Source organism: Ilyonectria robusta, assembly GCF_021365365.1.
Source record: "Ilyonectria robusta strain PMI_751 chromosome Unknown BGZ61scaffold_1, whole genome shotgun sequence".
NCBI lineage: Eukaryota > Fungi > Ascomycota > Sordariomycetes > Hypocreales > Nectriaceae > Ilyonectria > Ilyonectria robusta.
In genome coordinates, this window is record NW_025764435.1 from 3,649,314 (window position 1) to 3,674,278 (window position 24,965).

Sequence of the window (24,965 nt, forward strand, 5' to 3'; positions counted from 1 at the left end):
AAAGGACCAGCAGAATAGCGGGACGACGGGCAAAGAAGCCGCAAACATATCTGGCATGGTTTGGTTGGGCATTAAATAGGCGGCACCAACGAAGGCTACTATCTCACCTAGTCCAGTTTACTCATCCCTCAGCTCTATCTCCATACCCCGCGGCCAACATCAACAAAGTCTCGCATCACATTTGGTAGCACATTTCCACATGGCGGTAAGTCTCACTCCTTGTCTTTGGCTTGAATTCAATGAGATAAATCTGATTTCTCTCGATTATGCAAGGCTACATACCCCCAGCTCGTCCTCCTCGGAGACTCTCTGTTCCAGCACTCGGCCGAGACGCTTGACGGCTTCTCGTTTCAGGCGTCGCTGCAAACCTGTACGTCGAGGAAAACATAATGTGCTGCCAGTCCAAAACACTGATTGCCTCAAGATTTGTGTCGACGTGTAGATGTGTTGAACCGCGGTTTCTCGGGATGGAACTCGTCTCACGCCCTACAGCACGTCCCGGAGATGTTTCCAGAGCGCAACGGCGACTCGGGCCCCAAACTGGATTACCTCGTGAGCCGCCCAAATTCATGAATCACCATTACAAGCTCACCAGATACAGGTTATTCTGCTGGGTGCAAACGACGCTGTTATTGATCTCCCTACGACTGCACAGCACGTGCCCCTTGAGACGTACAAGGAAAACCTGACCAAAATCGTCAACCACCCTCGCATCACCGCCCACAAGCCCAAGATCCTGTTGGTCACCCCGCCACCACTGGATGAGATTAAAGTGACGGTCCGCGACATGAATTGGGGTCACTCCCAGGCGTGCCGAACGTCCGCCGTGAGTGCGTCTTACTCCGAGACAGCCCGCCAAGTGGCTCGGGAGAACCCTGGCGTGGTCCTCGTCGATCTTTGGCAGGCCATTATGGACAAAGCTATTGAGATGGCGCCTGGGGACTACCAGACTGGTGGGCCGTGGCTTGGCTCGCCCGAGAACGGCAAGCAGGGCGGACTAGATGAGCTTCTTCATGACGGTCTTCACATGAGCGGAAAGGCGTATCGGGTTTTCTACGATACTCTTCTTCCTCATATCGGTCAGGAATGGAAGTCTCTGCGAGCTGATGACCGCGCCGGATATGTCTTTCCTGACTGGAGAGAATTGACCGGCTTCAAATAGGCCACCTCTGGAGGAACACTAAGGGACCAAACGACCTCGAATCTAGACAAGTAGAATAGATATGCGCCAAGGCTTGGATAACTGCCTTTTTTTTTTAGATTTCTAGAAAGCTTTGGAATGAAACTCGGTTCTTTGGTCGGCCGTGAAACCATCGCCCGGAAGCACTGTGCATTGACTCCACTTGACTGTCGGAGCTGTCACAACTCTCTCCAACCTGTCACCATGTAGTGGCACGGCCACCTCTTCAAGTTACAAAAGTTTCAAGCTTTTCATGTGCCGAGCTAGCCAGTAGTCTAGATAGGTATGCAAACCCCTTGTCAAGATGTTAAATGCCAAGCTATGTCCCCAATCCCGGTCCTTTACCAACCATCCTGACTAACATGATGGCGGACGGTCTTTCTACGCTCTCGACATCTGCCTCATGTGGTCGGGCGTTTTTACTAGATCAGTTGTTTGAGCGTGACAAAAAAGAAGGCCAGAATCATACTGTCAATTCAGATATACGTTATTAGGATGAAGTAGGTGGCAAGAGATGATGCCGAGAGGTCAGGGACTTACCAAGGGCTGTCCGTGACTTTGGTACTGAATTGATCATGGCTGAGGGGCAGAAGGGGTCGGCTATATCACTTTTAGCGATGTGCAATGAGATATAAGTAGGGGAAGTTAAGGTGGCATTGGGTTGCGATTCGCCTTTGTCTAGAAGCGCAAGCACACGGGAGGTAATTTCCTATACAACCAGGTCGCTTCTCTTCGTCTACTCAAATAGAAACAGCCCTTCCACACCATCTAGGTAGCAACCTCTCTAGCGTCTATGCTCCATGTTCAAGGTAGCATCTTCAATCAAACCAATGGTCGCCAACCCGCCACCTCGGCCAAGTCATGTCTGGCCCTAACTTCGACAACGGTTTTTTTCTTCTTTTTAGGGAGACTCACTTCCATTCTCGTTTTCCAGTTTCACTTTGCGATTGACATGTGATTTTGCCGTCTCAGGCACGTTTGCGTAAGCCACGGCTGCACTGCAGGCTGCAGGACCTTCCACAGCCCAGTACGGAGGCCCAGCCCCGATATATCCCCCACTAATTACAGCCCTGCCAGCCTGGATTAGTGGGCGACAACGCCACAGGCGCTAGAGCAACCGCCACGTTAGCGCGGCCGCGGCGGTGGCCCAAGCCCCATCCATCATCCCTCCATCCCTCTTCTGTTGTCTGTTGGAGACGTCCATCCATCCAACTTTATATCCTCTTCATCCCACGCTCCCTGCGCCTTTCCCTCATCCTGCGACTCTCCCTGCACCCCCGACGATCGCATCCAAGAGGACTCCTGCCCCTTCCAACAGCTCCCTTCGCCCTTACCCCTCTTTCCGGTTTCTCGCCCTCGGCACCCTGCGAATCCGCCGCTAGCCGTCCCTCCCAACGTCCCAACCTAGACAGACAATAACGGAAACCCCCTTTCCTCGACTCCAAGACCCCACGAATACCCACGCCAGCTTCTACCTCGCCAGCTCGTTCGCCTTTTCCGATTTCGACTTCCGCCTAACACCTTCCTAACCGAATCCCCATCGAAGTACCGCCACTCTTTACTACATCCGGGGGTTACAACGAGGCCCGTTCTCGACTTCACGATCTCGGAGTTGTATCGATTCATATCGACACCCTTAGTTGCGAACCGCAGCACGCACACATCACCAGTTCTTAACCGATTGATTTTTAATCCTGTGGCCATCTTCACAAACGAGCGATTCTCCCAGATCGCCCCCTCTTCGCCACGGGACCTCGTGGTCTTGCCAGGCGATGTGGCGGGGGAGGTGGACCTCGTGAACTGATACCTGGGGATCGAGGTCGGAAGTGCCCAACAGACTTATCCGGAAAACAGAATCTGCGCACAGCTCGTGGTTCCATGAAGTGCAGCGACTAATCACGACTCCTCAACCCTCCGCCTTTCGGAAGCGCCCTCCCCTTCCGTCGGTTCTCCGAACTCTTAATTCTTCCCTGGTCATCCAGCTTCTCGCCTGCCATTCAGCCTCCACCATTTCCGTTTGATTGCCTCGACTACAACTCTCTGGTGTTTTCAGTCTTCTGCACTCGCTGGGGATGGATCCACGATTCGCTACCAATCGCGAGGATCTGTATAACTTACAGATGGAACTGAAGCAAGTCCAATACACGCAGAGCAATCATGCAGAGCGACTTTTGCGATTGGAGAAACGACAGGCAGATGATGCCGCGTTGAAGTCGGTTTGGAACTCTCCTTTTCCTGGCGTCCTTGGTGGCACACCACAGCAAGGTATGTCAAACGCCTCCCTTTCCCGCTGGAACTGTGAATGACTCTAACCGCGTATACCCAGGCCCAGTTCAAATGCCCCACGCTGACGTGTTTGATGACTTGGATGAGCAGGGTGAGCAACTTCTGGGCTCCCTCCATCTGGGCCCCGCGGAAGAAGAGCCAGTTCGTCGGGGTGCCGCTTCGCGAGCAAATAGCGTTCGCTTCGATGAGAGTGCCTTGCACGGATCCAACTGGGGTGGCCAGAGCAGCCGCCATTCAGGCGATTTTGGCCCTGTCCGGCCCGGCAGTGGCCTCATGATGGAGCGCTCGCTCTCTCACAAGTCTGATGGAAGGCACAGCTCCGCCGGACATTCGGTGCATTCCCACCACTCTGTTGCGTCGGGCCGAGCCAGCAGCTTGGGCCTCGATAACAACTTTGCGGTTGGAGATGATGACGACGATTCGTTCAACATACCCGAACCCCCTCCTTCCTTCTTCGTGCTTGGGACAGTCCCCTCGATAGCCCGGTGCTGGCTGACAACCAACTTTGCCCATGGCACCCTCCTCTATGCCGATATCTGCTCTGGGTCTCAGAAGTCCACCGTCGAATTTTCCCTTCTCAAGGAACTTGACCTTCTGGATGAAGTCCAACGCGACACTGACGGGGTATACCGCATTAGACTGAACGTCTACTTTGCTGAGGCTGTCATCACCCATCATGGAAATCGGTCTGACCGGTCTGACAGCCCCAGGGCGCCAGTCCCCTCCATCACGGTCTTCTTTGAGGTCTCTGGAACAGAGCAGATCGCCCAAGGCATGGATCGGAAAGCGATTGGAATTTTCTTAGGCAGCGATGCCCTGCGGGCTCACTCTGCCGATATCCTCTTCTCGCAAAACACAATGACCCTCTACGGAGACGAACGAGAACGACTGCAGGTACCCTTTGTACGCCCCGAGGATGATACTGTGTTCCGGAACCTCTGCACGACCAACCTTATCCCTGAGAAGCACAAACTGAATGCCAGTGCCGCGCCGTTTGTCTTGGGCGAGGCAGACCAAGGCATGACTCAAGAAGGGATTTCGGACGCAGGATCCAACGCTTTGCATGACGATGAGTCCCATAGCGGCGTCTCCCCTATGGCTTCTCAGGTCGTGCCTAGCAAGGACCTTGAGCCCAGCAGCAGCCTGTCCGATGCGGGCGGCGACGGCGATAGGCCTGGCAGAGACACCAATGGCTCCGAGTCCGGCAGTAGAGAGGGAATGGGCGGGTCGTCGTCATCGGAGCCTCGCCGGGAGTCTTCTGCTGGCATATGGGGATCTTGGCGCCAGGGGACGAGCAATGGAGCTGACGGCTCCCGGGAGAGTGGGCCGCTGAGCGGATACCAGCCGGCGGGCCGGGGCAACCGCAACATGAAGGTCTTGAAGCCCCAGAAATCGGGCTCGACATCTGCTAGAACCGGTGCGTCCTACGAACCCCCTCCGTCGTCCAAGGCCTCTAGCGAAGGCCGACGCAAGAGCCAACCCATCCTTGGTGGAGAGAACGGCAATAGATGGGATACGAAGCGGGTAGCAAGCATCAGCGGGGAACCGAAGTCGCAAATGCAGCCTCAGCCACAGCCGCAGCCGCAGCCGCTCGGGAATCGTGAAGTGCGTAACGCGAATGCGCTGCCGCGATCCGCCAACCCCGTCGGCGTTGCTTCAGCCTTCTCATGGATGACACCGACGATGAAGCCCAAGGGAACTACTACGGGCATGGAATAACCTAGGGCAGTGATGATGGGTAGTTCGGTCCAGTTGTTTGTGGTTCCAGTGCCTGTTTACTTCTTTTTTGGACCTCTCTGTAGACCCCCCCACGTCCCCCACGAGGCATGTTTTCGACTAGAAATAGTAGAGGAGGAAATTCACATTGAACCTACAATCGAGGCAAGGGATGGTGATGATGTGGTAGTCACGGCAGTTGTGTGTGATGAATAGCTTGTCAGAAAAGGAGACCCCATCAGGCTCCATGAAAAACAAATTAAAGTTGCGAAATGATGGCTTCTTTGGCATTGGTCTCTTTGGCTGGTGCGATATGAGTGTTGTCTATGCTGGGCGTCGGCTTGCTCGTGGTTTGCATACTGATGTCGTTGTTTCTCAAATCTTGGGACCAGGGGGCAGCGATTCCCAGACCTTCTTGGTATCGGCCATGGACCCCTTGACGACGTTGAAGAGCCCCTTGAAGGCTGTGTGAGAAGCATCGCCAACGCACTCGTACATCCAACTCTCGCTCGACGTGACGGTGATGCCGGGCTCGGAGCGCAGGCGATCCAGGGCGACGCCAACCTCGCCAGGGTTGCACGACGAGACGCCGTCGGCGAGGACGTAGACTTTGTGGCCGGCGTCGCGCAGGTCAAGCGCGGTCTGGGTGATGCAGATGTGCGACTCAATGCCGACAAGCGCGATCTGCGAAGGCACGGGCAGGGCGGCAGCGACAGGCGGGATGTACATGGAGAAGCGCGTCTTGTCATGCGGCGGTGACGGGAGCAGCTCGGCCAGGACAGAGACGGTCGGGCCGAGCTTGGCGGAGGTTTGCGTGGTGGCTATGACGGGGATGGAGAGCGGCTTGGCGAAGTGGAGGAGCTTTTGGGTGGTGAGGACGCTGGGTGAGAGGTGTCAGCATATGTCGCGAGTGAGTTGGTGAGGGTTGAGTTTTGGTGTTGAGGGGTGAGATGGAGGGGTGAGATGCTGAGCCTCGGCAAAGCCATGGCGGTGGGCATATATACGCGTACATCTTGTCAAACTCGTGGATGGCATTGCGGAACTTATCCTGGATGTCGCAGACACTGAATTAGGGGTTTATTTAGTTTTTCATTCATCTCTCGGTCGTCTTGAGACGTAGCACATAGCTTACAGAATCGCTGGGCTCTCTGTAGCTCCGGGTCAGATTACGTCCTCTCAGCACAACGATGAGGCTAGGAAACTCACTGAACCGCAGCTCAGTCGGCGCGGAGGAGGACATGGTGCGAAACGCAGGTCGCTCGGCGAGGCGGTTGTCTATCCTGGAAATGCGCAGGAAAGGAGAAGCAGAGATAGGGGAAGACGGCTGAGGCGAGCGACGTTGTTGCGAATAGCGGCGGCGGAGACCAGGTTGAAGTTGGAGGTAAAGTTGCGATCTACACAGGCCACGTCGACAGGGGAGGGCTCTCGAGCTAGCCTGCATCACCGGGGAAATAGGACGACGGACTAGCTTAGTCCAAGGGAGAAAAGTCCAAGGGAGAAGAGAAGCAAGCGAGCAAGGTGGATTTAATTGAGCCGGTTGCACATCAAACAGTTAGGTCGTCACTCAGAATGCAGGACATGATGGATCCACATGCGAGAGACACCGAGACATGCGGCCTGAAGGAGATTTAATAGTGGCAAGATAGAAGGCTTCAAGCCATTTGCCGCCATCCGTCATCGCGGGGCAGCGGAAGCGGGGGGGGGGGGGGTCCAAGTTAATTAGCAGGTGCATTAGCGGGGTTTTACTGCGTTCAGTGGGCATTGGTTATTGGTTGGGGGGTGTTTACAGCGTGTTCAGATGCTCCGGGGGCCTGGATTACTGCGTGTTTCTGGAGCTCCAGGGGGCTTGCATTTAGGGGGCTTGCATTTAGGGGGCTTGCAGCGCTGGGTGTAATGTCCTGGGTGTGTAATGACCAATTCTATACTTTTATATTCCGTCTATCAAACATTCATTCAATGTTACAGTTCCCTCGCAATGCAACGTCTAAATAAAGAAAAAACGCGATCAGAAACATCCCCAACTCCATGATATGCATCCATGTCCTATCAAGCATTAACCTCTGCAAACCACGTCCGCAACAGCCCCGCCAGTGCGTTCGGCAGCTCGTCCAGATGGTGCACAATCAGATAGTACTGGAACGGGAATGTGTCCAGGTATCGCTCAATCACCACCCGGCTCTCTCCGCCGTCCCGCACAAACTTGGCCTCCTTCAGCTCCAACACGCTGTCTCCCTTCTTCTTGTCTGTGTCGTCCATGATGATGAACACGATCATCACCCGCTCCTCCATCGCCTCGCGTAGTTGTCGTCGAATCGACTCGTGCGCCGATGATGGCGTCAAACCGTCCGAGAGGATCAGCGCCAGCTGCCACAAGTCAGACCCTCCACCGCTCTGCTGGCGTGCCCTTCGGAACGTCTCCATTGTCTCACGGATGAGAAGTCCAATGTCAGTTCGGTCCTGTGCGAAGCCAAACTTCTGAAGCACCTTGGCACCCGCATCAGATGCGAACGGATCTGTCAAGCGATGTGCCGTGAAAACGTCTGCTCCGAAGCCCATCACGCCCACTTGGCCGGCCTCCAACATTGTCAGCGATCGCGACACCATCACCAGAGACTCCATCGCTAGCGTGCCCGACGATGACTCTCCCATGCTCTTGCTGTCGTCCACGCAGAGCATGATTTGATATGTGCGCTTCGTCGGGATGGCTCGTCGCATCCAGATCTTGTCCCGCTTGTAGCTCGATGCAATGTACGGGATAATGCGCTTAATGTTCAGCCGCTTACCCGTTCGGAACGCTCCAGAGAGCTTTGTCGACTGCGATGGCGTCAGGATCAGTCGAAGTTGCGATGTCAGAGCCAACGACAGCGAGTGCGTCTTGGTTTGAAACTCTGACCATTGCTGCATCGACTCCCCAAAGTCCCGAAGCGGCCGCTGGTCATCCGAGATGTGCGTTGTCGAGAGTTGCGTCGATGTCTCTTGAATCTGAGCCTCGTCGTCGTCCTCTTCTGCCATCGGTGCGTCTGCTTCCGAAGGGGTGGATTCACGGTTGTAGTTCCCTTGTCTCGTCTTCACGCCCGATCGGGTATCGTCTTGATCCTTGTCGTCGTCCTGCTTGTTCGCATCGGGCGCATCCGCCGAATCAGTGACGTCCATCTTGTCGGCCTCCTGCTCAGCCTCTTCATCCTTGTCTTCCTCCATCAGGCGGCTGGAAGGATCTTGCTTCTCCTCATCAATCGCCATCGACTCATCCATGGGCTGGACTTGGTCATCGTCTGCCGTTCCCATGGCCTGTGTGTCTGCAGCGGTATCATCATCTTGAAGATGCTGGAATTCCCGTCGGCTCTGGTCTGCATCAGGGTCCTGCTGCTGATCTTGCTGGTTGTCGTCCGTGGGGTCGGCGCTCTTGATGTCCTCCTGCTGCCGGTGCCATCGTTCCAGGGCGTCGCCAAGCTTCTTGAACGGGTCGCTGCGTGCCGAGTCTGCACTGTCTTGTTCTTGCTCAGCCTTTTCCATAGTCTCCTTCGATCGAGACATGGATCCCTTATTGCCCGTGCTTGTGTCTTGGTCGGCAGCTCCATCGCCCATCTCACCGTCTTCTTGCTGAGCTGCGTTGCTCTGGAACTTTTCGTCCACATCCATGGACTCAGCATTTTGATCTTGGCCAGAGCTCTTGACATCGCTAGGTGCGGCGTTGTCTGTGTCCGCAGTGGCGTTGTCCTGGGGTGGTTGAGTCTGATCCGTCTGTTCTTCAGATTCGTCGGGCTTCTCCTCTTCTTCCTCAGACCGAGGCTCTTCCTGGACTTCGTCGTTGGCCCCAGTCTGTTCTTCGGCCTTCTCTTCCTCTTCTTCACCGACCTCCGGCTCATTTTCTTCGGCTTCTTCTTGAAGCTGTGCCTGAGCAGCGCCATCGTCAGACTCGTTATCCTTGTCGTCGCCCATTTCCTGATCCTCGGCCTCTTCTTTCTCTTCCTCAATGTCTGACAGCGCGTCTAGATCATCGCTGTCTGAGCCCGATTCATGCTCATCGCCAAGATCTAAGTCCATCTCGTCAGGGAGAGCCAGAGTGTCATTCTCCTCTGCGGTCTGCTCTTGTCGATTCATCTCCTCCTGAGCCTTGACGTCTTCTTCCTCCGCATCGGTATCTCCATCCTCCTGCTCGCCAGTATCGTCCATCTCTGGCTCTTCTTCGCCACCCTGCTTCTTCGCATCTTCATCGGCTGCCATCTGCTCATCGTCCTTCTTCTGGCCCTTGGCCTTATCTCCTTGCTGATCTTTCTCTGCTTTCTCCTCATCTTCTCCATCCCACATCTTCTCGTCCACGGCGGTAGGGTCCAGGTCATCAACGTCCCCTGCTTCCTCGTCAATATCGTCATTCTCCTCTTCCTCGTCCCCCTTTTTAGACCCTTCTTCGTCATCGTCGGCTCCATCAACGCTGCCCATGTCACCCTCCAGTTCTTCGTCTGCCATGTCCACGGCATCCTTTTCATCCTCCATCTCTCCGCTTTCCTCTTTGTTGACTTCCTGGGCGAGTTCAGAGAGGTCTTCGTCTGGCTGGATATCCTTGCTGATGTCTTCGGCACCCTCTCCATCTCCAAGGCCAGTTCCCGATTCTACTTGGTTCGACTCGCCAGACGTCTCGTCAGACTTTTCTTGAGGCGTGCAGAATCCCTTAGAAGCAATTTGGGTGAACGACTTAGTCATATTGTAGGCCATGTGTGCCAATGCCCCATGGATGTTGACAACTTGGGCAACGGATTGCTGACTCAAGGCAAGGAACTCAACCATGATGGGAGTTGCAACAGCCATCAAGCCCATGGCTGCTTGGCTCAGCTGCGGTTGCTCCAAGTCAATATGCTTCATCATTTCGATACACCTCGCGGTGCTCTTTTCGACTTCATAAATGTGAAGCTTCTTGATCAGAGACAGGAACCCATCGCTATGCTTTGTGAGCCAGCCAGCTTCATCCTCCTTTCTGGGAATTTCTGTTGCCATCTTCCGTGCTCCCTCGACAGCTACGAGAACCTTGTCGCAGAGTGTTGAAATGGCATTGGCGAAAGTCGACAACTCCAGCTCCGATGTATGCGTATCAACACTGTGCGCTGTGATATCAGACCAGCCAAGCATTTGCTGGAGAACGAAGCCCAGATTCGGGTGCTGCGAGATCATATTGTCAAGGCTGCTTCGGAAGCTCTCCAGTTCAGTAGAGAAGTCTGATTCCACCTTCACTACCCCCCCTGAGACCAAGCCTTCGGGCAGTTTGCTGAGGGCATGGTATGTAGTCTGGAGTGTTTGGAATCGGCCAGACCAAGAACTCAACTCTCCTAGGACCGAATCATGTTTCGTCTCCCCCAATTTTTCGTGAATCTGAATGAGACGGCTGGCGAATTTGAGTACCTCAATCAACCAGGGAAGAAGGCGATCCCAGTCAGAGCGAGTGCTCTTGCGGACCAAAGCACCATTATCTGTGAAATTTCCGAGGCTTTGGAACTGACTCGTTGATTTCTGGAGTGCTGATAGCGACTGAGCAGCCAATGAAATGGAGTTCCTCTGAACCAAAATAAGGTTGAGCATGCCCTCGACAAATCCAATACTTCGTCCAACCTCGGCACTGGTAAGATCCTCGGAGTGGTCTCGGGCGGCACTTCTTGCCTTGGGAGCGAGGTCGAGGATCTTGTGGAAGTAGTAGTCAATTGCTTCCATCGACTTGCTCCCGGTGAGCTCGACTGGTTGAACAAAAGCGAGGACAGCCGATAGTGAATCCTGCTCAGCAAGTCTGTCCTGTCCAAGGTTGAATTTCAGGCCCATCTGTCGGAGGTCGCGCAAAGTATCCGCGAATAACTTCCGCTTCCGTATTTTGAGATGCTTGATTTGGTCTTTGTTTTCGTCGGTCAAGAATGGAGGGGTTTCTTTCCGCAGCTCAGCCATCGACTCATTCAAGCTTGCGATGAAGTCATCCACAGCTTGAGGAACTGCGCTACTCATTTCTGGTGAATTGGAAACCCTCCGCATCACGGAAACCGTCTTCGAAACATTTGCAAGACGTCGGTGGCTATCGATCCATCCAGGCATGGTCTTGCTCAGGCGAGAGAAGGCCTCGGGGAGAACCTCGACAGAGGCACGCTTCTCAAACGGCTGGGATTCCCGTTGCACATCTTCATCCGGAAGACCTTGCTCGATGATTTGCTTAGCTTCTTGGCCGAGGACGCCGCGGAACTTTCTGACAAGGCGGAAAAGTTTCTGGTGTGACTTTCGGGCACTTTCTCGCAGAGCATTGATATTCGTGTCCTTCCAGCTGGCCATGAGTAGGACATCCTTCATTTTCTTCTCGATCGGCAGACGTCCTTTTTGGATGGCTTCGCCCATGACCTTTTCGTACCGGGCATAGTAAAGAATGAAGTTGGCCAGTGAGTTGATAATGGCATCCAACAGAGGATAGTCTGTAACCAAAAGCCGCAAATGGCTCTGAAGTTGTCTGAGCAAGGCCAGGCGAGCCTTGAACTGGCCAATGATGGAGGTCGAGAAATAAACTCCCAGATTATCAATGAGAGAGGTTGCGTAAGCCTTCAATTCGTCGGCCGAGTCCACCATAGACAGAGGGACGGCAATGACAACCTGGTAGGCAACAAACCACCAGGAGTAAGCATCATTCTCGCATTTCTTCTGCTCCATGTCAAAGAGATTGGCCCAGGTTGAGAGCTCCAATCGTCGCCAGCGAATCACAGTGTCAGTAAGAGCATTGTGGAGAGGAAGAACCGTGTGTACACGACTAGCCCATCCTCCGAACTGCCACTCGTAAACATGACTGTGGAGATATTCCACCTTCGGCAAGATCTTGATCAAGGGCTCGGTGTGGACCAACTCAAGAAGCTTATCGCAAGCCTCCAGAACATCTACCAGCGGTTGCATATGTCCAATTTCGTCGACAAGTTGGAGTTCGCGGAATCGAGCCTTGATCTTGTGAACCAAAGCAACAAGTTGACGCGCTTCGGGAATATTCGCGTCAGTGTAGATGTTGTAGGACTTATCAACTGTGGCCGAGAGCGATTCGATCTTGTCACTGGCCAACAGCATTGTACTGGCCAGCATCTTGCTCGTCAGGCCACGATCGATGTTGGAATGATCCGCAGTTTCAATGCTAACGCGATGTCCCACGATCCGGCACAAATCTTCAAGGGCAGCCGTTGGCTCCTTTCGATCAAGGAAGATTCGCTTGTGAACTTCTGCCACTCGCAGGGATTGATCACGAACCTCATCTCGTTTGTTGGCGGGAGTGTTGTTGGTAGCAGCTTCATCGCCATCATAGCTGGGGAAAAGTTCGTTGAATTCCTCAGCATCAAATTCTTCTTCATCTTCCCAGCTACCTCGGAAGCGGTACAGACTACCATTGGCAGCCGCTTCTTTACGGTCCGCATCAAGCCTCTTGGTCCACTCGTCGTAGAAGCTGTGGAAAGCTTCAAAGACCAATTCACGGGCTCGAGGGGTAACAGTGCCGATGTCTTCTACGGTGACGACGGCACCCATATAGCTCAGGAACTCGAAGCTTCTTCCCGAAAATGCACCCGTCGTTTGGTTCCACATCGTACCTCCCAGGAATGGCGTAACTTGAAGGAGTTCTTCGGAAGCAGGAGTAAGCTTGACGGCCGAGTTTGCATCGCACAAGGAGAGACCAATCAAGAGACATCGCAACAGGTTTGATGTTGGTCGCGTCATGTCTTGGTAAGCCTCAAATCGAGCAGAAAGTCGATCCAAAAGTCGAAGGACGTTTTCTCTGACGAGCTTCAGCTCTTCGGTAGCTCGTGCTGGGTCAGAGTCGATGAACTGGAGAGCTGAGGCCAAACTAGGACCAGTGACAGCTTTCAGGACGTTGGAAAACTCAGCATGTAGTCGGCTAAGTTCCGATTGCTCTGGTCTGTAGATCGGCTGAACCTCTTTTGGCAAAGGTCCGAGGTCAACTAGCTCTTGTTCCCGGATTTGAATGCGCTCGTTAGTATCTTGTCCGGTGGAGCGTTTCTCGAAGGCTCGCAAAGCAACAATATGGTTATTCAGGAGGTCGTGCATATCTTCGAAGAATTCTCGCTCCATCTTGGGTCGGCTTTGCGGATCAAAGACACGGTCTGGGACGTAAAGCTTGACAGCTCCCATGCTGAAGTGAATCCACGCGAACGCAGAAAGGTATGTCTGCTTCTCGGGTGCTTGTTGCGCTGCAACCAGAGCCTTGATGACTGGGATGAAGTGCTCAAGAGTTACTTGTCGGAAATGCTCAGCTTCGATAGCACCCAAGAGATCGTTGAAGATGGGTGAGTCAGAAGACATATCAACAGGTCCCTGGGACAATATCTCCATGGATGTGGCGGCAGCATCTCTGAGGTTGTCTCCATGGGCCTTGAAAACCTCCAAAACCAGCTTCCACAGAACTTGGTTCAATCTGGACACTGGATCAACCGCAAGATTGGCTGTAAGGTTGGCAAGCTGCCGCACAATAATTGGTAGCTCAGCTTCCAGCAAGGCCAGTGAATTGAGACTGACAGACCCCAAGGCCTCCAACTTGGACCAGAATGAGGTTGAAAATTTTCCATCCCAGGAAAACTGGTTCTGGTAAACCATGTTTTCGACAGATTGCAGAAGGGCTGCCTGCCTGCTCGAGCTAGCAAGCATAATTCCAGCCCTTGTAGGAACATCAGATAAGACCATCAACTCCTGGCTGGGCTGGTCAGGGCCAGAATCATTGCTCAAGGAGGTAAGCAGTGAAACCTGGCGCAACGTCTCGAACTGGGAGGCGAGGAACGGCTTCAGGTCGACTTCTGTTGTTCCTATCCGGGCTTCCAGAGACTCGATCTCGGTGGTAAGATCGCTCACGAGTTCGTCAGCGTTTGCAACTTCACCTCTAAGAATGCCTGACACCTTCTCAAGGGTAACCATGGCCTTTGACAGATCGGGAATAGATGCTCCAGCCTTCCATCGAAGTGCATCGAATCGGGCACCGAGTTTCTCGACCTCCATAGACCGGTCCAGGATCGCTTTGGTGGGCATTGGAGTCGGTCGGAATATTTGCCAGAGTATTTCCATGCTCAAGCCCGTTGACAACTTGAAGCCACTCGTGAAGGCTTCGCTCAACTTTTCTATGAGATGAGACACGAAGGCGCGTTCATGGCTCCCGAGCGATGTATCAAGATGCTTCTGCAGGAGATTTGCGCCTTGTGCAAGGTGGGCTTGGAACTTGGCCTCATCAAAATCGATCTCCGACGACAGCTTAATGGTTCGCTCAAGATAAAGTCTCACGGCTCGAAGGATCCGAACTCGCTCCTAGTGTGTGTTAGTAAGAAGAGGTGCAATATTATCAACGTAATAACTCACCATCCACGTGTCGAATGACTCAAAATTGAATCCCAGCCATTCCCGCATTGCGACAATGACGGATTCTAGGAATGAGGCAAGCTTGACTGTCGAATCTTTCGACACAGCGGCAACTCGGTCACTGATCAATGATCTTTGAAGCCGGTTCAAAGACGACAATTTGGTAGCTTGAGCTTGCCTGTGGTGATCTTCCAAGTTTATCTGGAGCTGGTAAATGTCACGATGGAACTCAAGACACGCGGCAAGCCACCTTTCTTGGTTAGGGATAGGCAACAATTGAGCGACAGGATAATTGATGAGGGGGTGGATTGGCTGCCTTTGAGTAAGCGGTGTACACTTGGTCCAGAAATAGTTCAAAACATACCTGGGCGTTCGACAGTCCAATGGAATAGGACTCGGGGAGAGTAGAGTACAGACGATGAATGGGGGTAACACCATTTGAGCCATCTGCTGAATGGAGGAACTTGACCAAGTCTTCCAAACTTTGGGATAATTCAGGTTTCTCGGCATCTCTACCAGGAAGGTTGCTTGCGTAACGAGGAAGAAGCGACACGTCCGCAATGGAGAGGGCTTCAAGAGCAGTTTGAGTTGCATCAAGGGATCCAATGTCGCCAGAAACAGATTCCGATATCTGTTGAGACCTATTGTATCTTTGCAAGCTGCTTTCAACATTTGCTACCCTGCTGAAGCAAGCTTCAGTTGCGGGGGGCTCGTTGTGAATGTGAATCTCAACAGCACGGTTCCTCATCGCACGCGAAAGCTCGCCATACCGAGGGTCCATTGTCAAGAAGATGCGGAACTCAGGGTGAGGCTCGACAATTCTAGGTTCGCCGCCAGGGCCACAGTGCTCGTTGATACTCAGGAACCCATGGGGTTCGAGTAGGGAGTTCAGTCTGTCCAAAACTGAAGCATTGCACATATTGGCGTTATCAAGGACTAGCCACTGGCCCATCTGTAAAGCCTTTACAATGACTCCATCAAGCCACTCAAAACGAGGGTTATCCAGTACCAGTGGGCCTTGGAACAGGGCAAGAGTTTTCGAAAGGGATACCGTGACCTCAGATTCCACAGGAATACGTGTAAGGAGGGATTCGATGCAAGAAGCGATGGTGGCGAGTGTATCCATGTCGCCAGAAAAGCTATCGAGAAGGTGAAGGAGCTCCAAGGCTTCTGTGGGAACCTCAGCTGGCACCGCAGACATGATGGAATTCTGCATCTCATCCTGTAATCCCTTGAGCGCGGCATTGACCTCTCGCAGAGGATCGGCCTGTTCAAAGCCACCAACAAGATCCATGGTGTCGATGTCGGCGTTCATGGGGAAAACAACAAGTGACTTCCCGGCCAACGCAGCGACGTGCTCGAGAAGAACAGACTTGCCATATCCTGAGGGGCTGCTCAAAATACATGGAATGTTTTGCTTCACACATATCATGAGGGACTCCAGCTCAGGAAGTCGCGGAACAATATCAATGTTAGGGAGTCGCTCTGGCTGAGAGTTGAGCTGCCGGTTGAGTAGAGCAAGACCGACTTGGCCGAATGTAGAGTTGATGTCATGGTAGAGGCTGTGGCGGCGAGGTGGCGAGCCAGAAACGAGACCAAAGAGCTTGTTTATTTCTTCTCGGTCTCTCTCGGTCCGGAACCGCTGTCTGACGATGATGTTGAGGAAATCGTCCACTTGCGCAGTTTGGAGGAGTGGGTCGGACGAGTTGAGGAGCTTCAGCCACCGGAGGACATCACGAAGGTTGAACTCCCAAGGGCTTCCCTGTATGCCGAATGATTTTGTAACCACGAGCTGATGCTCGAGTTGGGAAACAAACTGGATCAACTGGTTGATAACATCGGTCGAAATCTTGGGGTAGTTGTGTGCTGCAATCAGCTTCAGATCATCCTCCGAGAAAACATCCGCGTAAACGACGATAAATCGGTTGACGAAGGAGCTGGGTAGTCCCTTACGGCCGCCTCCTTGGTGGTGGGGGTTCTGTGCAGCAAAGAGTCGGAAATCAGGATGGCGCTTGAAGACTTGGTCCAGTTCCGAGACGTAAACCTCACCACGATGGTCAAGACAGGCATTCAATCCCTCAAGCACGGACTGCGAGGCAAGATTCATCTCGTCCAAGAGAACCCATTCACCCTTCTGCATGGCCTGGAGGAATGGCGCGTCTCTCCACGCAAAGTTTCCAGCTTCAGCGCCTTCGACTGGCACATCGGTACCAAACAGATCCATCAAGTCAGTCTGGTCTGAGAGGTTGATCCTCGTCAACGGCCGTCCACATGCCTGAGACAGGGCTGCAACAAGAGTAGTCTTTCCGACACCTGGGCTTCCTTCAAGGAGAATTGGCTTTTGCATTTGCAATGCTCGAAGGACTCTCATGGCATTAAGACGTGTGGTAGGGGCATGGAATGCGAAACCTGGGTCTGCCATACCAGTCGAGTCACGCGGGATGCTGAAATGCCCAATGGTGAGAGACTTTTCGTCCATCGTCGGCTCAGGGTGTGTCTCGTACACTTGAGACACATCTTTACCGATGAGTTCGCCCAGTTTTGCGACGCACTTCTGTCGTTGCTCATTGATTGACTTTGGATCGGTGGCTAGAATAGCCGAAGGGTTTGCGCCAATGCTGTCAATGAAAATGGTAGAAGCACCATGCACTAACGAAACGACAACATCTTCCGACTGGAAATTGTTGATGAACTGGACCCAGACCAGGATCTCTCGGATAGAGAAGGGGGTTGTAGCCATTGACCTGAACGTCTCTCCAAACCATTCTGCGAACTTGACGATGACCTCCACCAACTTCTTAGAGTTACCCACGAGCTTGGTCTGAACGATATCGTAGATATCCTCGGTTCCAGATAATGGAGGTACCCAAATCTCAGTGAATCGATTTCGCAAGGCAGGCGACAGCTCCTTCTTGCCAAAGTCACCACCGGGGTTCATGGTGGCGAAGAACTGAAAGCCGCTCGCTCCAACCACAAAGGAGTTGTCGATTCCTTTCTCGGCCAACAAGAGCGTTCTCTGAGGCTCCAGAACAGAGTTCAGTCTCTCGAGAACGGAATCATCAGCCAAAGAGATTTCATCAAGGAGGAAGAAGTGGCCTTCTCTCATTGCTTCCACGAGACTGCCATCTGCCCACTCAAACAAAGCCTTGCTTCGTGTCTCGCTCGATGCTATCTTTTCTCTGATCTGTTCGGGGATATTGTCAATGATCGACTGATCAAGAGCCTTGTATCGTTCAAGTCGGTCCTCAACAGTGCCAGATGTGTCCAGACCCAAAGGTCGTAAAACAGCTTTCAAGTCCACATCCAATGCCTCAAGAATGGCTCCTCGGTTACGGACCGGTCTCTGGGAACCAATGAGATCTCCCGTTTCCGTGTTCTGGTGGGCATTCACAATATGAAGCTCCTTCTGCAATGCCTCGGCGAGGAGTTGGCAGACAGTGGTTTTTCCACAACCAGTTTCGCCAACAAGGAGAACCGGTTCATTGTTGCGTAGAGCTCGAGCGACGAGCACATAAAGACGCCGCATGGCATGAGTCCAAACCACACCTTGGCTATTCTCTTGTTTGCTATGGTGCTTGAGCTCTGGTGCAGCGTTCGCAGAATACATCTCCTGTGTGTCAATTTTGACCTTGAACACCTTTTCAATGACATCCTTGACAGCAATGCGTTCTTCCTCATCTCGAACTCGCTCGGCAAGCAGCATGAAACCATGCGCAGCAATATCTTCTCGAGTTTCGGCTTCTCGCAGTGCCCATCGGAATAAGTCTCGAAGGGTAGCAAAACTGTCTTTCTGTTCAAACACTCTGCTAGTTTGTCGCAATCGGGAGAGTTCTTTGTAAACAGTCACAATTCGTTTGCAGTCAGAGGGAGACGTATTGCGGCTTCGCTGCTGAAGGATGAACTCCAATTCGTCTTCAGGAATATCATCGAAGTGCAATTCGAGGAATCTGTTCCGGAAAGCCCGAGAAAGCACTTTTCTGCCGCCATAGAGACCAGGAGGGTTCTGTGTAGCGAAAAGGATGAAGTTCTCATGGGGCCTGACGACTTCTTGGGTTTCAGGGATCAACAGTTCTCGGTTGTCGTCCAACAGTCGATTCAGTGCTTCCAATACGTCTGTGGGTGCCAAGTTGAGTTCATCGAGGACGATCCAGTGACCCTTCCGCATCGCTTGCACGAGGATACCTTCCTGGAAACGCAACTTCCCGTCTGATCCGGAAACATAGGTGCCAAGATACTCTTGGAGATCAGTATGTTCATGGTTGTTGATACGCACGAACTTGTTCCCAGTGAAATTTGCCAGGTATTCGATCATACTGGTCTTTCCTGCCGAAGTCGGACCTTGGATGAGGACGGGGAAGCGTCGAGTTGATGTTGCTCTCACAAGATTAAGCAGATTTCGTTCCACGTAGGGGGTAATGATGTAATCGTCTCGCTCGATGGGAGTCTCCTCTCCCTGGAACAACCAATACTGTCGGTCTCGGTTCTTGTTCTTGAATCGCACGTATTGTTTGCCATCGCCGGGGTGTTTCGGCGCTTGGGATAGCAATGATTGGGAATTCCCATGCCTTTCGAAGAGGTGATGAGTGATAAGGGGCACAAGCATCTTCTCGGATTCTCGATCAAGGAGGGTGAGGAAGCCCATTGAAAAACCTTCATACAAAGCTCTCCGCACGCCATAGAAGGGGGCGATTGTGTTGACATAGCTCAAGACTCGAGTGAGAGTTCGGAGACTGAAATGAGGGACTTCATTCGCGCCATCTACCAATCGCTTCTCCTCGGCCAGTCGCTTGGTGTTCAAGTAAAGGCGTGCAATGTCGTCTGCTGCTTGGTCGTTCTTGATGCTGCTACTCCCAAGGTAGGTTTTTATGATGGTGAGAAGGTCCTTGAGATCTTTATCGGGGCTTGAAACATAGAGCTCGGTAAATCTTGACCTGATTCCAATCGGTAGATCACGCTTTCCGATATCAGTTGCTGGGTTCATCGCTCCGAAGATGCGGAAGTTGGGGTGCGCCTCGATTTTCTCAATCTCTCCTGTTTCTGACAACAAGATCGACGGTCTCTCATCTGGTCCGGCCAAGAGATCTGCGATGCTTTCCAGTGTGTCTGGTGACGCCAGGTTAATTTCATCCAAAAGCACCCAGTCGCCATTCCGGACGGCCTTGACCATGTTTCCCTCCACGAAAGAGAAGGCAAAGCTGTCAGAACCTCCCAGGATTTGGACGTCGAACTGTCCGAGGTTGCGAGCAAATGCATTCCATCGTGGCCGCAAATCGAGGAGTGTTTGAAGTTTGGATTGTGTTTTTCGGCGTTTCGAGGGTTGCTCGTCCCCATTCCGGATGTCTGACTGCTCGGCATGTACCCGTTCAAGCTCCTTCACAATCTTGCTAAACATCTTCGGGGCTTCTTTCCATAGCTTAGACACTCTAGACCACTGTCCTTTAGCGAATGATTTTCCGATCTGTTCCAGGTACTTTTGGTTCTTAGATGCAGATATTCCGGTCGCAGAAAAGAGGTCTTCGAATTCTTCTTTTAAGGGAACGGCCAATGTTCGCATATTGACTGGCTTGAAACCACCAAGGAGATCTCCGACTTCGCTCTGCTGTGAAAGGTTGACGGCAATCAGCTTATGTCCGAGTGATTCCGCCAGCTGCTGTACAACAGTGGTCTTTCCAATACCAGTTTCTCCAACAAGTAACACTGGCTCGTTCAGCTTAACGGCCACGGCAATCTGCTCCAGAAGCTTCTTGGCGTGCGCTGTGCTGGCGAAGGGTCGTTTCGATTTCTGAACTCGGTTAGAGAGCTTCTTCTTCCGCAATATCACTCGTCCAATGCTAAATTGTGTCTCCCTCTCTTCCAAAGGGGGTATATTGGCAGAGATGTAATGTTCTGCCCGATCTTTGGAGAGTTGCATCTCTTCAGCGATCGCATAGATCAGTTGCTTGCCGAGCTCTTGGTCGGGACAACTTCCCAAAAAGCAATCGACGGCCTCCATGAACATCCAGTCCCGAGTGGTCTCGCTGATGGGCTCGTCTCCAGATGTTGAGCCAGCAGCCAATAGACACTCTCGCAGTCTGCGGCACCATTTCAGGAGATCTCTCAGGGTCATCTGACGATCCATAACATTACGGCCCCTTGACAGAAGTCCGGGAGTTCTACTGAGACGAGAGAGACGATCATAGACGGCCAGGATTCCAGGGAGATACTTTCGTAGGATGGGGTACGTTTGCACCACCACGTCTTCCAGTTCTGGCTGTTCGAGTGGTTGTGTGTAGAGTGACTGCCAAAAGCGGATTCCCACAAGACTGGGGAGATTTTCTCGTCCATTCATCCCTCGGGACGTTCTGACAGTTGCGAAAAGTCTGAAGCTGCTGGCCGCCCGGATTCTCTCTCCTCGGCTCGGGATAAGGAGTTCATTTCGTTCAATCAGAGGGAGAAGCGTGCTCAAAACCTCGGTCGGGGCGCGATCGAGATCCTCCACCAATACCCATCTTCCCTCTCGCACTGCGGTCGTCAAAACACCGGCACGCCATTGGAAACTTCCCGGCTTCGTGTCTGTGGAGTACAGACCGATGAGCATCTTAGCATCTGTCTGCTCATTCAGGTGCAGTGTCACCATGTTGGAGTACATGCCAAGCTGCTTGGCAATTTCGTGAACGAGAGCGGTCTTTCCTACACCAGGGAGACCGTGGAGAAGGATGGGGTCGGGATCTCGGAGCATAGTCGCCAGGCGTTCGAGGTTCCCCGTCGTTGTCGGGGTCAGAACGAGGCTCGAGGACTCGCCCGCCGGCCCAAGAGGGCGCGGTAGGATAACATCGCCATAGGATACAACGTATGGGGTGAGAGATTGCATACACGGAGATTCGCCATCATCATTCTCCTGCGCTGACTGCAGCTGTTGACGAAGGGCGATGACTGACTTTACTCGAGCATGTTCGTGCAGTGATAGGAATCCATAGTCAATCGATCTACCATCAAAGTCTGCATTAATGGCCTCACCCTTTCCGACGTGCTCCTGGATGAGAGCCTCCAGTTTCCAGTCAGACCCGTGGAGCAGCTGGGTGAAAACTCGGATAGCAAGATATCGAACAGCTTTGCTTTCATGGTGGAACAAGGCCTGCAAGAGCGCCGGGGAGGTTAAAGTGGCGAAATTTTGTGAGTCGAAGCTGATCAGTCTCCAGGCAACCAGGAGGCTCTGCAGCAGAGCGTCCTCGGTTGTGGGTGATGAGTCCTTGTCGAGCTTCGGGGGTGGAAGGCGCAAGGCGGGTGAGTTGGTCAATGAGGTTTGACCGTGAGAAGGAATCTCGAAGAAGGATGAGAGATAAGGAGCAAACGGCAACAGCCTAGCCAGCGCCGAGTATATTCGTATGCGTTGTTGCTCGTTTCCTGGGTTGAGGATCCATCGTGCGCAGATGTCGGGAAAGACCTGCTCAAAATGCACAAAGATTCGCTCTGTAAGTGGCGGACTGAGCGCCGCCTGTGAAACAGCATCGAGCAGTTTCGTCGAGGTCTGGTCCTCGATAATGGCCAATAATTCTGAAGGCAGATGTTCCAATACAGTCGCATCTTGGAGAAGCGACCTCCTCTGCCGCGAGACGTCAACCATGGCCATGATTGCGTCTGTGTCGACGTTTTTTGCTGTCGGCGCTGTTGATTTCCTTCAAACTCACATACTGCTCAGTAGCTTGGGAACTTTTTTTCTGAGCGGCAGGGGTCTTTTTTCGGCGCTGGCACCACGAATTTCCGGACCAATCAAAACCCCACTGTTCCACTGACACTTCCAAAAACTTCAACTCGACCGCAGCCTACCCTGGAGGTTATTGCGCAGTTCTGCGGCTTTACGACAGTTGAGTTCGTGTATGCCTATTTCTTAGTGTGCACCCGTGAAGTTTCGGGGGGCGCTTAGTTTTACCGGTTTTAACGTGATCGATTAATGAAGGTGAAAGTGATGTTGGCACAAGTGCTGTCTACGACAATGTGGCGAGATGAAGTACTTTCTTTACCAAGGACGACAACTTCCTCAGAGTCATGAAGTCGATTATAAGCCGCTACACAGCAACACAAAATATACACAATTTCCAGAATTCAAGTCGAATAATAACTAGAAGGCGCGATGAGGCAAATAATCAATTGATCCCAAATTTGTCCAAGACAATGTCCTGTGTTCAATTGATGACCTCGTTAACATCTACATCATGGCCTCCCTGCACCATGGCAACAATGTAGAATCGAGTCTTAGCTTTTCATAGACCTCCGACGTATTTTATCCCAGCAATAAACAAACCAACAACCGCTAAGAGCCTACCTATGGTAGATAGTAACTAGGTACCCAGACTGTCACCCAATATGCTGTTGGAAGATGTCAAATGGTGTGGACGACTTGATCTGAAGAGGCGCACGGACCATAACCAAACACGTGATGACTCTGCTAGTTTCCCAAGCACTGTCGACAGCTCCGAAAAACTTCGAGATGTTCCCTCAGACGCCCGCACGCGACGACCCTTGACACCACGAATTAAGCAACCCCAGCCCAATCCCTCTCGCAAAAATGGCCATGTCTTGCCGGTACGCCGCGCAGAGCTGCGCTCGCCAGCTCCGATCCTCCAGCGCCCGAGCCCCCGCACAACTCCTCCGAGTCTCCGCAGCTTCAAGGAGATGGAATTCGACTGAGGCAGCTCCCGTCAGCCCCAAGATCCAGACCATTGTCGACCAGATCAGCCAGTTGACCCTTCTGGAGACTGCTGACCTTGTGTCTAGCCTCAAGGTATGATGGGCGTGCGTCAATTGGTGCGAGATGACATCGGCTGACCTGATCCTCCTCTTTACAGACCAAGCTCAACATCCCCGACATGCCCATAGGCGGATTCGCCGCTGCCGGCCCCGCTGCTCCCGCCGCCGTCGAGGAAGTCGAGGAGGCCGCCCCCGCAGCCGCTGAGAAGTCCCTCTTCACCCTCAAGTTGCAAGGATTCGAGCCCACCATGAAGGCCAAGGTCATCAAGGAGATCAAGAACATGCTCGGCCTGAGCTTGGTAGACAGCAAGAAGTTCGTCGAGAGCGCGCCCAAGATGATGAAGGAGAACGTGCCAAAGGAGGATGCGGACAAGATTATCGCCATGATGAAGGAGCTTGGTGCCACCGTCGTCATGGACTAAGGTGGATTTCCGCAAATGCGCGAAACGGTCGAGTTGAGACGATAGAAGGCTGGATTGCATGTACAAAATCATATGTACTAGTATCTAACAACATGTACCCATCTTAACAGGATGCAATGTGGGCACCCGTGGCATATTCACGGGGGATCAGTTTGCTCCGCTCTCAAAAGCTAGATTTTACAGTTAATGAGACATGTGTTGATGTTTGCCCTCCCTAACCATTGCCATAAACCGGTGGGTATCTCAATTGTTTTCCAGGCTCGCATGCAAAGATAGAACCCAACGCCGCCCAAAATGCCAGTGTAAATACCGTAGTTGATGGTCAGTGGTGGTTGCCATTTGCTGCCTTTTCATGCTGGCATGGTTGTGTCTCCATCTCTTTCCGGAAATCATCCAATTCCTCGCTGAGTAGTCTATCATCGTCCTCGCCAAAATCGCTCGTCTCGTCCCATAGCTTGTCCATCTCCGCATTGTCAACCTTGGGAATGGCCCAGATGCTTTCGCGCTCACGCTTGTGACGCTCACGATCCTCTTCAATGCGCTGTTCAACCTGGCGTTTGTCTAGTCGTTGAGGTGCGGTCCGCCGGCCTGGTTTGGGAATGGTCTGTGAGGGAGGAATATCTGCCATCTCAACATCGCCATTCGGCGAGGCCAGGCCAAGGTCGTCGACATTGGTTTCTCGTTCCTTGATGACATCCTCAATCTGGCTTACGGCTTGCGCCTCAAGGTACCCCTTTCCTAGAAGACCCTGCAGGACCTAACTTGGGTGTTAGTAGTCGGACATAAATGGCGCATGTGGTGGGATCCCTATATGGCCCATGAGGCAACTTACCTTCCGTACGACTTTCACATTTGCGGCTCCGGAACCATCGTCCGGGGCAACAGCGTCGACAACACGGATGATGTCGCGCTGCATCATGCGGATGTAGTCGGAATGACCATCCCGCTGTGCTAAGTCGAGAAAGTGCTCGATGAAGTACATGATGTTGGCACGGGTGTTCATGTTGTTCTATGCGTCCAGGTCAGCAGGTGGTCAGTCGTTTTGTGGGGTCATGCTTACCCGTTCAAGCTGCTCAAGGATACACGAGTGCAAATCCTCGTCCATGTCTTTGTACTTGAGGGCATACTGGGCAGCTTTCTGCGCGGAAGCGACGGATGCGTTCAGGTGTTGCAGCTGCGAGGTGAAGCGCATACGCACTTCGAACGGGTCGGCCATGGTGGAGGCGGGCAGATGTCTCTGTCTGTGTATGTGGATGCGGTGTATGTGCGTGTGTATGGTC

At 52.8% G+C, this 24,965-nt stretch overlaps 7 protein-coding genes across 7 annotated transcripts; 4 read left to right on the top strand and 3 right to left on the bottom strand.

The window, feature by feature from the left end:
* Nucleotides 1-7: 7 nt before the first annotated feature.
* BGZ61DRAFT_439241 (SGNH hydrolase-type esterase domain-containing protein) lies at nucleotides 8-1,310 on the top strand. The gene is made up of 4 exons (XM_046244342.1): nucleotides 8-205; nucleotides 274-370; nucleotides 425-552; nucleotides 602-1,310. The coding sequence occupies exons 1-4, from the start codon at nucleotides 200-202 to the stop codon at nucleotides 1,160-1,162; spliced, it is 792 nt and encodes a 263-aa protein (XP_046112713.1). The 5' UTR covers nucleotides 8-199; the 3' UTR covers nucleotides 1,163-1,310.
* A 1,758-nt stretch (nucleotides 1,311-3,068) lies between these two features.
* On the top strand, nucleotides 3,069-5,255 carry BGZ61DRAFT_24988 (ubiquitin carboxyl-terminal hydrolase 19). Its single transcript, XM_046238370.1, has 2 exons — nucleotides 3,069-3,445; nucleotides 3,507-5,255. Exons 1-2 carry the CDS (start codon nucleotides 3,253-3,255, stop codon nucleotides 5,183-5,185), a joined length of 1,872 nt encoding a protein of 623 aa, XP_046112714.1. The 5' UTR covers nucleotides 3,069-3,252; the 3' UTR covers nucleotides 5,186-5,255.
* A 204-nt stretch (nucleotides 5,256-5,459) lies between these two features.
* On the bottom strand, nucleotides 5,460-6,780 carry BGZ61DRAFT_439245 (Isochorismatase-like protein). Its single transcript, XM_046244343.1, has 4 exons — nucleotides 6,389-6,780; nucleotides 6,315-6,330; nucleotides 6,193-6,246; nucleotides 5,460-6,062 (listed from the first exon to the last, which is right to left on the bottom strand). The coding sequence occupies exons 1-4, from the start codon at nucleotides 6,621-6,623 to the stop codon at nucleotides 5,558-5,560; spliced, it is 810 nt and encodes a 269-aa protein (XP_046112715.1). The 5' UTR covers nucleotides 6,624-6,780; the 3' UTR covers nucleotides 5,460-5,557.
* Nucleotides 6,781-7,228: 448 nt separating this feature from the next.
* Nucleotides 7,229-22,145, bottom strand: BGZ61DRAFT_525974 (uncharacterized protein; the record flags this gene model as incomplete). The annotated part of the gene is made up of 3 exons (XM_046252861.1): nucleotides 7,229-14,485; nucleotides 14,537-14,848; nucleotides 14,901-22,145. 3 exons carry the CDS (start codon nucleotides 22,143-22,145, stop codon nucleotides 7,229-7,231), a joined length of 14,814 nt encoding a protein of 4,937 aa, XP_046112716.1.
* Nucleotides 22,146-22,374: 229 nt separating this feature from the next.
* Nucleotides 22,375-22,885, top strand: BGZ61DRAFT_439248 (uncharacterized protein). Its single transcript, XM_046244344.1, has one exon. The coding sequence runs from the start codon at nucleotides 22,562-22,564 to the stop codon at nucleotides 22,757-22,759; it is 198 nt and encodes a 65-aa protein (XP_046112717.1). The 5' UTR covers nucleotides 22,375-22,561; the 3' UTR covers nucleotides 22,760-22,885.
* Nucleotides 22,886-23,081: 196 nt separating this feature from the next.
* BGZ61DRAFT_471310 (ribosomal protein L7/L12 C-terminal domain-containing protein) lies at nucleotides 23,082-23,685 on the top strand (the record flags this gene model as incomplete). Its single annotated transcript, XM_046248193.1, has 2 exons — nucleotides 23,082-23,297; nucleotides 23,362-23,685. The coding sequence occupies 2 exons, from the start codon at nucleotides 23,082-23,084 to the stop codon at nucleotides 23,683-23,685; spliced, it is 540 nt and encodes a 179-aa protein (XP_046112718.1).
* Nucleotides 23,686-24,007: 322 nt separating this feature from the next.
* BGZ61DRAFT_525976 (CTD kinase subunit gamma CTK3-domain-containing protein) lies at nucleotides 24,008-24,901 on the bottom strand (the record flags this gene model as incomplete). Its single annotated transcript, XM_046252862.1, has 3 exons — nucleotides 24,008-24,442; nucleotides 24,518-24,694; nucleotides 24,746-24,901. The coding sequence occupies 3 exons, from the start codon at nucleotides 24,899-24,901 to the stop codon at nucleotides 24,008-24,010; spliced, it is 768 nt and encodes a 255-aa protein (XP_046112719.1).
* Between the last annotated feature and the right edge of the window lie 64 nt (nucleotides 24,902-24,965).